We start from the raw sequence: 16,120 nt of genomic DNA, 5'->3' as shown, positions 1-16,120 counted from the left end.
TCTTTACTCAAGGGAATCTTCTTCACTTCTCTGTCCTTTGTAAGATGATTAATAGATAGATTTTATTTAAACTGTGGAAAATAAATGAAACCATTAAATATTTATATTGAAAGCAAATATATTAATAAAGGCAATGAAGCTTTCTGTAGGCCACATGGCCTGCCCCCAGGCTGTAAATGCTCCTTGTGACTTTCCAACACAACTGCCAAGCACTGCCTCTACAGTCTTTGTAAAACTTTTCCATTCCAAATCCACTTGGTACTTTCATTATGGTCTTGTTAACGTTGAACGTTGTCCAAAGGGACTTGCAAGATAGATTTTCCCCTTATTGAGGAGGAGCAAAAGAGGAAATCTATAAAAGCATTTCTAGTTGGTATTACTTCAGGGAGATATATTAATAAAAAATAGTGATACTTCTATAGGAAGAAGATCTTTTAATTTGCTATTGTTCAAATGGTGAGAATTTGGGTAAATGTATTTGCTTTTACTTTATTTTAGCAGCTGTTAGAACATTCTGCATAGGACAACCTGGGAAGATCACAGTATTTTATTTACATGTGGTATAAATAAGTGAATATATCTACAAGGTACATGTTGACTATATACAAGATACATGTAGATATGCACTTATGGTATTGGTTTTTAAAATTTGGTCCGTTTTACCCAGTTTAGCATCTCTCTCCCTATTTCCTCTAAACAAGATTTTTTTTCTGTGGGGATCTGATAACATGTTTCCTATATTCTCATATTTGGTATAAGACTTATGGGGATCTTTTGCTGGTCTCCTATATGTAAGAATATTTGCTTAAATGTAGTAAAAGCCTCTATGAATGACAAACCCTTTCACCAGCATGTTCCATCCTAATCGTGTGCTTGTTCCCTCCATATGTCCTTGTTGAGGGGCATAAAGACCAGCAAGGAATGTTCTTGAGAAGGGAGAGATAGGGCCTGAACACTAGCACCCACAGGCAGGTACAAGAACAACCTACTTCTTATACTTGAAAATTATTTTTTTCTTTTAGATCTTGGATTTGCCTGAGTTGATTGATGACTCCAAGTATAAAACTAACCACCTTCGGGTACACAATAGAAAAGAGCTTATTAAAATATTATCTGAACGGTAAGTTTGGATCTTGTATTCATCCATTTAAGAACTAATATGTGATAAGCTTTTATCTGGTGTTTTGTGTGTTTTGTTCTTGGCTTATTTGAGATCAATTTGTAATTATCTTCCATTTTACAAAAACTGGCTGGTGGAGAGATTTTAAAGCTGTGGGGTTTTTTTTGTTTGTTTGTTTAGAAGCACTTGAACACATTTTATGTTTTGTTAAGTACTGAGTCATAACAATGATATAAATAAGAAAGTCACCATGACTTGAATTTGGTTATTTCTTTGTGTCCTGTACCTGTTTGGGTTTAGTTTATCATAAATACAACAACAACAATAATAATTTAACATTATTTCATACTTTCACTTTGTTAAATGCTTTAGATACATTGTCTTGTTTAATCCTCATAATCATCCTGTGAGGTAAGTTCTGTTATTTCCATTTTACATGTAAGGAAAGCAAGGCAAAGAGAGGTGAAATCAAGAGTTGGTTTGCATTTCTGAGCCACTCCTGTGAATCATGATGTTATTTCTGGATCATTGCAGATGCCACATTGAGTTATGGGTCATAAAAGATTAATGTTAATTAAGTAGAATATTTTATTTCCAAATTTTTCCATTAATGTCAGGTTATTTTTTTGTAATACCTGTACCAATTTTTCAAGTTTGTCTGAAAAAAGGTAATTATTCTTACTGTTTCATGTCAGTTTCACTTTTTGTTTGCCTTTACATGTCTTCTGAATCTGTACAAATAGGCTTTGTGGCTTTTGTGGATCTAAATGCCCACATGAACTTTTCTTTATATTGAAAATTTGCTCTCATCATGCCAATAAATTAGGTAATTTTGTTTAAATACCATATCTAGTCTTTTGAAAAGGCTCATGTGTTTCTGTGTGGTGTACATCAAAGTTATAAGAACTAAAATTCTGCTGTTTTTATTTTTGTTGTCTTTGTGTTTGGGGATGTCTGCAGGAATATCTGAATCAACATTCATCTATCTATTTTCTCTTTCCTGGATTTGAAATGCTTTTGTAACTTTAAACACTTTTGTAATTTTAAACACTGCCTGTATCTTTTCCATGTGCCAAATGCTGTTCATATCAATAGGGACTGTGTGTTGTGGGACTGATAGACACAGAATGGGGGATGGAGAACTGGGTGCCCTTTTCTGGTCCCTAGTTAAATATAACTCTGATTCTACCGCGAAGCCCCAGAGCCCTCAATGATTAACTTTTCTCCACATGAGAATTGCCCATTTATTTCTTCTTTTTGCCTCTATGCCTCTCAAGCATTTGTAATTCATATAATTAATTGATAAAGCTTTTTCGTTTCACACTGTGGTGACCAAGTTTCAATAATAGCCACTTGTGAGAACCTTATCAGAAGCTCTTTGATAATCTGAATAAATCATGACCATGCTGCGAGAAGAGTAGATCCCAAGAAAAATATGATACCTAGATTGGTTCCTATGTTTTAAAACTTTTATTCCTTGCTAAATTCTGTTATAGAGTTCAACTGTGGAATGACTTTTAGTAGCATCTGTAACATACTCATTTCCATTTTCCCTCTTTGGGGTGAATTATATAATCTGCAGCCATCTTCTTTCTCTTCTTTTATACACAGAAGTAGAAGTTTCAGCATTTTGGTATCTATAAGTTTGTTATATTTTTATTCAGACTTAACAATAAGTAAGGAATCAACCGGCAAGGAAGAGACTAGGCTGGGGTGGGGTAGTCCTAGGAGAGGAAATTTCATAAGGAGGTCACATCATCATTGGTACTGCTGTTAAAACACAGACCACAGATAGAGCCCTTGGCTGCTTGCAGGCTAGCTTTTGTGCTCTCTTCTGCTAGTGCGCTGACATTTTTTGGTACCTTCTTATGGGTTGCAGTTCTCCAAGTCTCTTCTAGCACGTCTCTTCTCCTCCACGGCAGTTCAAATAGTGATGACCTGGGAAGATTAGAATGTAAATATTGATTCATTCCAGTTTATAAGCTTATCATTTATTTTTCCGAACAAATATCACTGAAATCATTAGTACTGCTTAGTGCTTGGCTTTGAGAAGTCTCTTAAAATTTGTCATTTTCATTATGTGATTCTGTGTTTTTCCAGTATTCAAAAATATTAGTGGTGCTTCATAAATTACATGATTAGACGTAGCCTCCAGCCTGGCATGCGGTGTCTTCCATAATCTGACATCACCTTTCCTGTCCACTCTTCTTACATGTTTCCAAAGGACGCCCCTGCTATAGTCACCCTCCCAATTGGTTTAGTTTCCTCTCTGAAATGCTTCTCAGAATTACCACTATTCTGAAACTTAGTCATGCTTCAAGGCCAGTTCTAGAAGCCTCTGTTCCCAGTCAGATGTTAGCACCTTTAGGAAAGAACATTGTCTTTTTTGTGCCTTGTCTGTTGCCATTGCCAAACAGAAGTACAATCAACGTTAGTTGTCATTATGAATGATACTGTTCTAGGGCCTTCTCAACGTTCTCGTCTTGCTCAGCACATGCATTACACAGCCACCTCAGAACTTGCAGGCATTTTATTTCCTAACAAAAGTGTTACATTAGCTCACAGCCACAAAAAAGGAGCCAGGGAGAAAGGAAGGAGTGGAACCAGCCTTTGGTGGCTGCCAAGTACATGCCAGATAAGTGTTACTATTCCCACTTGATATGAAAATTCTGACATTTAGGGAGGTGGTCTCCAGGTCAGGCACATAGTGAATAGTTAGAAATGGGATTCAAAATGCTACACCTTTTTCATCTCTCATATTGCCTCCCTGAAGTGGCACATGAAATATGACTGTGTCCTTGTTTGTTTATGCGCTCAAGAAATATTTATTGAGCACTAACTGTGTAGTAGGCACTGTTGCAAGCGTTGGCGATAGAGAAGTGAATGAAACAGACGAAAGTGTCTCCATGAAAAATAATGCAGGCCAGGACAAGGAAGAATGCCAGAAGTTAAGTGTGAAGCTGGGTTTTTCATTTAGCCTGGTCACAGAGGGCTTCTCTGTGAAAGTGACATTTGAGCAGAAGCTTGCAAGAAATGAGAGAAAATGTCTGAGGGAGGCTGGCAGGCATCTGGGAGATGCATTCCAGGCAGAGTTTATGGAGTAAGTCAGAGGACAGTGTGCTTGGATCTGGGGGAGCAAGATAAGAGGGGTGTTAGGTTGGTTCAGAGAGAGTGGGAGCCCATGGCAGGCAGATCATGTCGTGAAATCATGAAAGCCTTTATGATAAAGTAGTTTCTTAAACTTGTGAAATGAAGGATTTTTTTTTCTGGCTATAAAATGGATTTGCTTATTGCAACTTTTTTCCTCTAACTTGAAGAGAGAGCGTCAAGAGAGGGAGTGCTCTACCTAGTAGAGAAGAGGTCAAAGCATTTCAGCAACATGGAGTCAGGAAGACCCCATTTCTCACCTGGAGAGACCAGAGGGCCAGGTTGAAATGGTCTATGCTTCTCCTCCATTTATTCAGTCTCTCACATATTCAACAAGCATTTATCGAACACCTACTATGTGCCATGAACTACTGTGAGCACTAGGGATATAGCAGTAAAATACAGTCAAGAATTCCTGCCCTCCTGAATTTTCATTTGGTAACCATTGCAGACTTTCTGGAAGACATACTTCTTTTTGGTAGTGGTTGTTTTTGAACTATTACTTAACACATTTGTTTCAGTGAGCCTAAGAAGTTAGTTTTCCATCTTTTTCATAATAACCACTTAAAAAAATTTTTTCTTTTGCAAAAGTACTGCAGTTATAGGCTGTGCCTATTACTCATTTATTGTACTTTTTCAACATGTTGATATACATGCTCCAATTTTTTAAATGTGGTTTGCCAACCATTTCCATAGTAAAAACATATTTTTAGTAACAGTAGCCACTCAGAAATAATCAACTTTACCATGTGAGTCTATCGTGTTTTTGCCTGTTGTCTTCTATTAAACCTTACATCGCAAGAACTTTCCTTTAATACTTATAGACACTTTCCTTGCCTGATATTTTTATTTTAGAAAATCTTTAAAACATGTAAAAATGTGGAGGGATTCATGAGAGTGAATTTGCACAGCAGATAACTTTAAAAACAAACTCTAGGAATGATGAACTCACTGTGTTTATTTTAAAAAGGTTTCTCATCCTTTACACCCAATTTGAAGACAGTGAAAACAGAAGCATTTATGGATTTTTACAAAGTTGGCTCTTGTAAACATACACGTGAATTTCCTATTGTGTTTCAAAATCTTCCTTCCAAAGTATTTTCCCTGAGCAATTTTTGAGTACTCCCCTCCCTGTCCCTTGTAAGCCTTCATTTATATTTTTTAGAATCAGGTGATTCTCCTATGAAAAGTCCAGGCTTTTTTGGAAGTACCTACCAGAGTTGTCAGTCACTTACCTCAGTTCTCTGTTATTCTTGCTAAGTACAGTTTGAAGCTACTCTCTGAGGGCGATCAGCCTCACTCAGGACGGCAGCTGCCTGTTTTGGTCATCAGCTGCGTTTTCCACAGCCAGCACACACGATTCCCCTCAAAAGCTCTCAGGTGTTACTATTCCCCAACCAGGGCTGTGAGCGTCTTTTTTATTAATCTAAAGGTAGAAGACTTTCCCCTGGAGTTTGCCATTTTATCCGGGGTGTTGCAGAAAGTATGTTTACCCAGCTGCTAACATTGAAAACTAGGTAAAACTCAATCATGTTAAAAATCCCTAGCTAAAACAGAAGAGGAGATATAATGGAGACTAATCCAGCGCCAGATAAAACAATCCCCTTCTTTGCAATGCTAAGGAGCAACAAACTCTTAAACCTGTGCTACTCACACACCAGCTCAGCATTTTTGCAATTGTTAGGACCCCAAGAGAGATATTGCAAGTTGTGAATTGAAACTAGGAAGAGAGGGATAAAGATGATGTATTAGTGTTTGGGGAGAAATAATAGGAAGACATGAAATGAGGATGAAGGAGAAGAGAATTGATGGAGAAAATAGACATAAAATTTATTTTATTCCCTCTCTCTTCCTCTCTTCCTCAACATTTATTGGCCACTGACTGTGTACCCTTGTCCTGCAGATACAGAGCTGAAAGATGAAGCCTGGACTTTTAAGGAGTTCATGGTCTAATTAGGAAAATAAACACAGAAAGCATTGATTTAAGTAGAGTGTGGGAATTACCTGGGTAATCATATGCACAGTGGATTGGGGAGCCCAGAGAAGGAGCAACTCCTTTAATCTGGGAAATCAGGGAAGGCTTCCTGGAGATGGTGCCATCTAAGATAAATCTTGAGGGACAAACAGAATTAGGCAGATGAAGAAAAAAGTTCAAAGAAGGAAATATTGATGTGAATGTACTTTTGTAGCATGAAAATAAAATCATGGCAACAGAAAAAAAGTACAGATGGTCCCCAACTTACAATTTTTTAAATTTACCATGTGGTAAAGTGATACACATTCATTAGAAACTGTACTGTGAGCCTGGATAACATAGCAAGACCCTATGTTGCTACAAAAATTAAAATTAAAAATTTAACTGGCCCTGGTGGCATGTGCCTATAGTCCCAGCTACTTTGGGAAAGAAACCATCCTGTGAATTTGGATCTTTTTCCAGGATAGCCATATATGCAGCAAAATACTCTGTTGCGATGCTGTGCGGCAGTAGTGAGCTGCAGCTCTCAGTCAGTTTGGTAGGTTAGGTGTATTAAATGCATTGTTGACTTACGATATTTACAATTTAATGATAGTTTTATTGTGACATAACACCTTCATAAGTTAAGGATTATCTGTAGTTTGGAGAGATGCAGATGACAATTTTCAAACTGCTTTTGGCAAAATGTTACATATGTAAAGCAAGTATATGTCAACTTAGTCCTAGTGAAGGCATTTGTAAAAAGTTGTTTACATTATGTCATCATAAATAAAACTAACAGCATTAGATAAGTTCGCCTTTTAAAATACTGTGGCAATTCCTTTAGTAAAATAAATAGTTTTGGTTTTGAATGATTTGCTTTTTTCTTAAATTTTTTGATTTTTAATTGTCTATTTACTTATTTTCAGAGTTTACTGCATTGTGGAGTTAAATGCCCTACATCAGGGTCTTTTAACAGAGGTGCCAAACAAGTATTTGCTGAATTGAATCAAGCATTTAGGCTGGGTGCGGTGGCTGGCTGGGCACAGTGGTTCACGCCTGTAATCCTAGCACTCTGGGAGGCTGAGGCGGGCAGATCACCTGAGGTCAGGAGTTCGAGACCAGCCTGGCCAACATGGTGAAACCCCGTATCTACTGAAAATACAAAAATTAGCTGGGTGTGGTGGCACACACCTGTAATCCCAGCTACTCGAGAGGCCGAGGAAGGAGAATCGCTTGAACCCGGGAGGCAGAGGTTGCAGTGAGCCGAGATCATGCCACCACACTCCAGCCTGGGTGACAGAGCAAGACTCTGTCTCAAAAAGAAAAAAAAAAGTTTATTAGTTACTTTCCTCTAATTTGATCATTTTCAAAATTTGATATCAGATTATTTTGAATAGATTTATACAAAATACTGGAGAATTGGACCTGGAACATTTCTTGGCTCTTGATGGAGCAATTGTAACTTCAAAGGTCCCTGTACTGAATGTCAATGTAAAAAACTGACATCTTGGCACTATTAAGCCAATATGACCATTTCACTGCCCTGGCTAGGTGTTTCTGGGGCTCTCTACACCTTTCAAAAAAAATAAATAAATACTTTTTTTTTTTGAGACAAGGTCTCACTCTGTCACCCAGGCTAGCATGCGGTAGTGTGATCATAGTTCACTTTAGCCTTGAATTCCTAGGCTCAAGTAATCCTCCTGCTTCAGTCTCCCAAGTAGCTAAGACTACAGGTGCAAGCCACCATGCCTGCCTAATTTAAAATATAAATTCTTTTAAAAAGATGGTTGGTGGGTGGGGGAGTGGGGTTTCCCTATGTTGCTTTGGCTGTTCTTGAACTCCTGGCCTCAGATAATCCTCCTGCTCCAACCTCCCGAAGTGCTGGGATTATAGGGCTGAATCACTATGCCTGGCTTCTATAGTTTGAAGGATAAAGTTCAAACCATTTTACCCGAACACATGCACCTCCCACCTTGTCAGCCTTGCCTGGGTCACACAGAGCCCAGTGCTACTACTTTTAATGTGGCCTAATCTTTCAGTCCTCCATGTTTCCCCACATGCTCATTACTTGACACTCAAATGATGGAGCTTCTTCATCTCACTACCCGCTATCAGTCCTTTAAAGTAAGCACAAGTTTTAGGAGCTTTTCTGGCCTCGCTAGTCTGTTTCAAGCAGCCCCTCCTGTTCCGCTGCATCACAGCATCTACCCCACTCAGCTGTCATCAGTCATTTACTTCTCTTCCTCCTTGACAAGACAGTGAATTTCTTATGGCAGAGAATATATCTTTTGGATTTTTATTTCTAGCGCCTATTTGGCACTCAGTAAATGTTCTCTCAGTTAGTGAACATGTGAAGCAATGATGGGCAAGGTATCCAAGTATGGCAGAACTGACCAAAGGGAAAAAACAAGGATCCACGATGTCAGGTTCTACAAAACAGAGAAGAGCAGTGGTAGCTGGAATGAGGACTTTGAATGAACTAGAGAGCCTGTTATCGTGGTCATACAATATAAGAAGATCTGAATTTGAGATCCTAGTCTTTCAGTGATCAGCCTTGACCTTCAGGTTCTCATATATCATACATGTAAAAATACCTACATCACAAAGAGGATTAAAAACCAGAACAGATGGGCTGGGCATGGTGGCTCATGCCTGTAATCCCAGTACTTTGGGAGGCTGAGGCAGGTGGATCACGAGGTCAGGAGATCGAGACCATGCTGGCTAACATGGTGAAACCCCACCTCTACTAAAATACAAAAAACTAACTGGGCATGGTGGTGCACGCCTGTAGTCCCAGCAACTTGGGAGGCTGAGGCAGAGGAATCACTTGAACCTGGGAGGCGGAGGTTGCAGTGAGCCAAGATCGCGCCACTGCACTCCAGCCTGGCAACAGAGCAAGACTCTGTCTAAGAAAAAAAAAAAAAAAAAAAAAAAGCGTGTAAACAGCCAGCACAGTTTGAGTGTGCAGCAGTACTTAGCCTATTTGAGGAAAATCTTTTTTAAAAAAGTTTTAATTTTTGGAGTACCTAGTGTACATCTATAAATTTATGGGTAGTATGAGATATTTTGATACAGGCATGCAGTGTGTAATAATCACATCATTATAATGGGGGTATCCATCAGCCCACACATTTATCCTTTGTGTCTCAACAATCTAGTTATACTCTTTTAGTTATTTAAAAATGTGCAATGAAATTATATTTTACTGTAGCTACTCTGTTGTGCTAGCAACTACTAGGTCTTATTCATTCTTTCTATTTTTGGGACCTATCTGAGGAACATCTTAATCCTGGAAAATCATAAACTTTAGTTTCCCAGTTGTTTGCTTTAGCAAGTTCTCTATTAGTTTTAAATTCATGAACCTCATTTCTAAGATTTTTTTTCTGCCAAACTGTAATTATTATAAGACTCAACTTTCACAATTTGTGTTTACAAAGTTATTTTTAACTGCCAATCAGACATCCTAATAAGGATGATATAACTAGTATTATGGTAGCAATTTACTTCTACCAAAAGCAAAGCATGACATTTTCATTAGCCTGCATGGCCTTTTTGAAGGTGGATAAATAATTTGTTCAACTTTTTGAAAAAATAAAAATAGCTCATAAGACTTAGGAATACATTTTACTTTGTACTAATTTCCTAATTAAGACTATTAATAGTATTCATTTTCTTTTTTTTTTTTTTAACTAAAAGAGTACCTTAACAGCCCCTATTCTATTCCCTTTCAAGAGACACTTGTTCTGCATTGTGGCTAATGAATTTAGAATTTGTGAACACTCCACTTGAGTTATTCCTTGTATTTGTGTCTGTACTTTCATAAAGAATGAAACACTTTTTGCGTGTTCCTTAATTGCTACTTTGTGTTAATAGCCTCCACGAAAAGCTTCAGCCCATACCTTTAAGCACTTTAGTAAAATACATCCATGACTTCTCCTGTGCCATTTTTATGTGCACGTTTTTCACTGTTTTATTTGGTATCTCTAGCCTTCCTGAAAACTGTTGACTTTTCAGTTAAGTAATATCTGTAATTTCCTTATTTTTTATTTTCTCATGTTTAATTTCTAACATCTGTGTCACCTTCCTTGGCCTTTCCCCCTTTCCTAAATCCTCAATTTTATTCCTCCCTCCTTCCTTTTTTGGCCTACCCCATCTTTCTGCCCCTACTCTGCTTTTCACACTTTGAACTGTTTTAAAATTAAACAACAAATGGGTATTATGTATTACAGTCTTAATTGGATTTCACTTATTTGCATGAAGGCTTTATTGAGCACAAGTTTTCTTAGAGAACAGGGAGGATTTTTATCAGTGGTTACCTATATAATACAATTTAGAAGGCATGGAAGGAACCTTTATTCCATGAAAGATAATTCTTCGTTACACATAGTTTGCTGATTTCAGAGGTTTTACAGTTAAAGATTTTGTGGGGTAGTGGGGGTGGGTTAAAAGTCTGTATACTCTTAAGTTTCAAACAGTGCAGGGAGGGTTAAAGCTTGAACTCTGATTCCTTAGTGTAAATACATTTTCCCAGATCTTTGCCTCAGTTTAGATTTTAATGTGGAGAAAACAGAGGAATCATCCAAACACTGGCTGCCTAAGGTAAGTGAAGAGGGACGAAATGAGAAGCTGAGAGCAGTTAGGAGCCCCAGAGATGAAGATCCCCTTCCTGACACATTTGCCAAGGGCTGAGAGGTTATGGAAGTGTCTTTTAAATCCGATGAATTCCACCTTTCCCTCAACCTGGCAACCATCCACTCTCCCATATCTACATGTTTTTAATATACATAGAGAAACTTATTGTTTTCACCCTCTGAAACTTTTTGTGTTGGTCTAATATTCTTTTTTCCATATGATCACATTTTAAAATCTCTTCTGCCAACTTTTTTTTCTGACTTCTATTAACGTCTTATGAGGCTGCATTTCATAAGCTTTATATGTATCCTCAACCTACATATTTAGTTTATTGTAACCTCGTCCCAACCCCTCATAATTCTTTGAATCATATCATGGCATTCACTGTAGAGGGGCTAATTTGGATAAATAGATCTGACGTTTGGTGAGGGTCACATTTGTTTTCTTATGCATTCCTTGGCAGTGTTGCCATTATCAGCTAATAGATGGTCCCTTGTAAAATGTCTATATTTTATGTGGTACATTTTCTGAATGTTGGTTATTTGGAGATAGATTTAAGTGGTTGTGTTTTGTTACTATAAAATCAGCCTGGAGGGTAAAAGAAAGAAAGAAACACAGCTCTGGAAAGCATCCCTTTGGCTTAGAGAATGCAAAGGGAACCACTGCAACTCCAGGCAATCTCCTCGTGACCAAGGCTTTTTCCACCCTGTTAGGAGAATTCTTTGTGACTGAGAATCAAATGATATCTTTAAGCGAGTCAGGATGGAATGGAATGTCATCTCAGTTTTTTTTTTTTTTTTTTCCAAGAGGACTATAAACCATTCCACACTACCTTTTAGTAGGAATAATTAGGTGGTGGTTGTGGGATATTTTTATGTTTGTATATGGAGGGGATGATGGTGGTGGGAGGGAGTCCAGTAAACTCTATTTCCCTGGATAAAACATTTAATACCCTCGTTTCTGCTTTGGAACTTAATGTGTATTTTTAGATTTATAGAATGTTAGAGTCCTAAACACTTGGGGAGCTGGATAGAAGTTTGGATATCATCAAATTTAACCCCTTCCTAAGTGTGAGAACTTAGAATTAATAGTATCATGGGCCAAAGATCCCTTGAAACGTGGTGGAAGACTCCACAAGTCAATGCTAAAGGCCTTCTTTTTTGGGAGGGGGAAGGTACAGCTCTCCAGACTTTTCTGGCTGACCTTATTTCGCTCTTGACTTTGGAAATGGATGGAGAATCTGGAGTTTGACTCAGTCAAATCTGGTTTGCTCCTCGGACTCCCTGACTCATTCCTGTCCTGCCCAATTTCCTGCTTGCCTTTGGGTCAGACTGAGTTCTGCTATGTACTTTGCCCACTTGGGTTCTATTCTTATCTCCTCTTAGCTTTGGCTCTCCAGCGTGGACTTTCCTTGAGTCTTTGATCTTGCATCAACTGATGTTTCTAGTAAGGGCCGACTCCACCTCTCTCCCAGTGCTGACAGATGACATCCCTGCTGAGTGCTGATTTCCACCAGCTGTTTAGCATTCTGGATCATTCCCTGTTGACCAGCTGCTTCTGGCCATCCTCACCTGGACAATCCGCAGTAGTTTTGGCATGTTGCTCACTGCTTCCATCGCCTGACGGTACCTACCTTAGTTCTAGTTTATCATGTTTTCCCCAATTCAAACAGCTCATTGATGAGGCTCAGATTGCAATCTTCTGATTATCAATGTCTTTTCCATAGCACTCATGGAATAATTGCTTATTCTCCTTTTCTCTAACTACACATTTTATGTTTACAATATTCCTGGCTAGGAAAAGAAACTAAGTGAACAGTCTCTCTCTCTCTCTCTCTCTCTCTCTCTCTCTCTTTCTCTCTCTGTCACACATACACAGAATCATATGTACACAACTTAAATCTCTAAATTTATAAATTTACATTTTCCTTTTTAAATGATTTTTCTTTCCTCTATTGTGAATTGTTTTTCTTTTCTCATTTGCTAACTTTGGAAAGAGAAAAAATCCAGACATTGGAATGTCTGAGTTTATTTAAGTCTCAGTACTCTGTTCAATTTAATGAACGGAAACAAAAAAGGAAAATCAAAATGCTGGCCTGGATCTTTGTGGCTCCAGGATTGGCCCTTGTTGGTGGCCATTGATAGATAATGTATTTGAAAAATAGGACCAATTGTTGGTTTCAACTTACTTTTTAAACACATCAAAATATACAAATATATTCTAAAACACAGAAATTTGGAATTATGAGAAAGTGAGAGAAATTGTGAAAAATGTAATTGTATATAAGTTAACATTCTGTTATCTAAAATAGAGGATAAAATGGGTCTCTGAATGCACACTAACAAGCACAGGTTGTTTACTTAAATGGCTACATTTCTTAGACTAAAAAAAGTACTAAAATACTAAATATAAAATTAAAATAATAATATTTAAAATAAAAATTTTGAACTCCATATAAGTTATAGAGTTAAGCATCTGACCAAATATGAAATCAATGTACTTGCCTATATAATCCAAAATGTAATGAAGAAGAGATTCTATGCATGGTTAACAGCAGCATGAAATACAACGTATCTAGGGGTAACAGTAACAAGATGTGTATGGGGCTTACATACAAAAAACCTATACAACTTTCTTGGCTAGGAAGACTAAATATTATAGTGAAGATGTAAAATTTTCTCATATTAACTTTCACAAAATTCAAAACACCATTTCAAGAGGGTTATCTTCAGAATTTAACAAATTCTGAAGTTTATCTTCAAGTATACATGAAATTGTTTTTTAAGTATTGGAGATAACAATCCCTGCTATATGGTAGAACAATTCTAATGTTAAAGCAACATAAATAAATTGAAAATATAAGGTGGGGAATATATTTCCAAGAATAACTGCAGATAATAGTAGTTATTTTACAAAGAGACTATTAAAATAGGTCAGTAAAAAATTATAACAACCTCAATGTATTAACTTGAAATACTTCACAAAAACTGAAAACATAAGGTCAAATTCGTGTATGAAAAATATAGTCATACTAGAAATTAAATATAACCAAATAAAATGGCTGAAACATGTTTTTCTCTTTTTAATCATTCACATACTTATAAAAATGAATAATAATTAGTGTTGCCTAAGGCATAGTAAGACATACAGGTTCATTCCCTGCTGTGCAAAAAGCAATTGTTCAATAGGCATATAGAGCCTTAAAGTGTCATTCTTAGTGACTCGATAATTCTATTTTGAAATATTCATTCTTGGAGTCCTAGGTAAAATGTCTTTAAAGGAATCAAGATAAAGACAATGATAAGTACACAATTGCAGAGTTGTTCACAATCATGAAATAGCACAAAGCACGTATACATCTGGTATTAGAGAAACAAATAAAAGCTTACTTTGGAATATTCTGTATTCACTAAAAATTAAATTTGCCACAGATTTTTTTACTGCATGGGAAATGCTTATTACATCAGACTAGTTTAAAGGCACAATTATAAACTATGCTAGCAACGGCATAAAGGAATAGCACCAAAGAAGGAAGTAAAGCTAATATTAACCGTGGTTGTCTCTCCATAGAATTATAGGTAATTGTTTCACATCTTTGTATTTCCCACTGTTTTCCACGTTTTTAATGTGAACATCTCAGTAATCAATGAATTGATGAAGCTAACAAATAGCTTTGGAATATACATCCATTTTTAAGAGAGCAAACCACATAATGCCAATAATAATAATAATAATAAAAACCTCAGGGATCTGACATAGCTGATGAGCACTATCAGCAGTTTTATTTGTAGCGTTTTGTCGTTGAGAGCCCATAATGGCACAGAACATGGAGGTCAAAATATAGGTAAGAAATGCCTTCTGTTATTGATTTATGGAAATGCCTTCTGTTATTAATTCATGTTCTTGACTTTCACTTTGCGTAAATATCAATGTCACATGTATCTTTGAGTATTTTCTAGCTTTTATGTTACTCAGGAGAAATGGCTAAATTCTTATAATAATGTGTTATATACAATTGACTTCTTTTCAGTTGTAGTTTTCTTCCTTACAAATGCATTGAGAAAGTTGTATATTTTTCTTTCTTTGATTTTTCTATGGGAAGGAAAGTATAAACTCAGTAAGAGGGAAAAGAACCATGTTTCTTGTTTGTGTATTACAAAATGTTTCATTTTTCAGTGGAAGAGTGAATGTTCTGATGAAACACAGTCCACCAATGACTTCTGCCATAAGTAGCCAAATCCACCAACAATTTATGCATGCTTTTTGTGGTTGTTTACTGTATTGTTCAATAAATCTTACATACTTATTTTAACGGTAACCATATGAAGCATCTTAAAGCAACATGCACATGCAAAAGCTGTACATTTGAGAAATGTCAGTCATTTTCTGATAGTTGGTTACGTCATTTTTACTAAATATATCACTTTATCCCAATAGCAATAGTAGTTGGATGTGATATTTGATTGAAATATTATTTTTCAGTGTATTAAAGTTAAAAGTTAAGATTGTATTTAGTATACTCTCTTAAGTAGCCTTTCTTTTTCCCACTCCATGTTTCTAAGCCTAAGGTGTTTCTGAGTCTGAAATGTTCATTCTATAGGTTAGCAGCAGGGACTGAGTTTTTGATAGTACTTTTGACCCCCTCCCAAAAGTCCTCTTAAAGTTAGAAGAGTGTGACTGTGATCCACAAATGCAGTAGGAGGAGCAGAAAAAAAAAATGGTGGCATGATTTAACCAGGGACAAGTAATTGTTTTCTAATTTGCCAGCTCAGTTTGAGTTACGTGTTTGAATGCAAATAACCCCCTTGGGGCATATCCAAAAAGAAATTAATTTAGGAACTCACTCAGAGATATTACTGCAAATGGTCTAGTTTTATAATTTGGTGCATGGAGTCCAAGGGTGGCCGATCAGGTAAGTAAGAGTCCTTGGGTTGCTGACAGGGTGGGTAAAAACCTAACTTTTACTTGAGTTATAGTGATTAAATGTAAAATTTGTGTCTCATATTTCTCCCCCATTCTTTTACCATTTCCCCTTCTCTCTATCTCTCTCTGCTACTATTATGTTTGGTAGGCCACCTGGAGGAAAATCATGCTCGCTTCTCCCCCTTTCCCTATGTCAAGCTGTAGTTTAGCTGGTAACATAAAACAATCAAAGAATGTTTAATTAATGTCAGGGATACCCATGTTATGCTGAAAAATAGAAATTATTTAAAGTAATTTACTTAATTACTAAATGACACAGTTAATAGAAGATTTGAGAAGAT

At 36.8% G+C, this 16,120-nt stretch overlaps 1 protein-coding gene across 5 annotated transcripts in view; it reads left to right on the top strand.

Moving 5' to 3' along the window:
• SUGCT (succinyl-CoA:glutarate-CoA transferase) overlaps positions 1-16,120 on the top strand; it is a 735,535-nt gene that overhangs the window by 318,992 nt on the left and 400,423 nt on the right. For all 5 annotated transcript variants that reach the window (XM_054497215.2, XM_054497218.2, XM_063667374.1 and 2 more), the window contains one exon: positions 1,023-1,120. In XM_054497215.2, the coding sequence (XP_054353190.1) occupies positions 1,023-1,120 (98 nt within the window). The remainder of the gene's footprint in view (positions 1-1,022; positions 1,121-16,120) is intronic.

Source organism: Pongo pygmaeus, chromosome 6 (genome assembly GCF_028885625.2).
Source record: "Pongo pygmaeus isolate AG05252 chromosome 6, NHGRI_mPonPyg2-v2.0_pri, whole genome shotgun sequence".
Taxonomy (NCBI): domain Eukaryota; kingdom Metazoa; phylum Chordata; class Mammalia; order Primates; family Hominidae; genus Pongo; species Pongo pygmaeus.
This window is presented reverse-complemented; position numbering and strand designations above follow the sequence as displayed.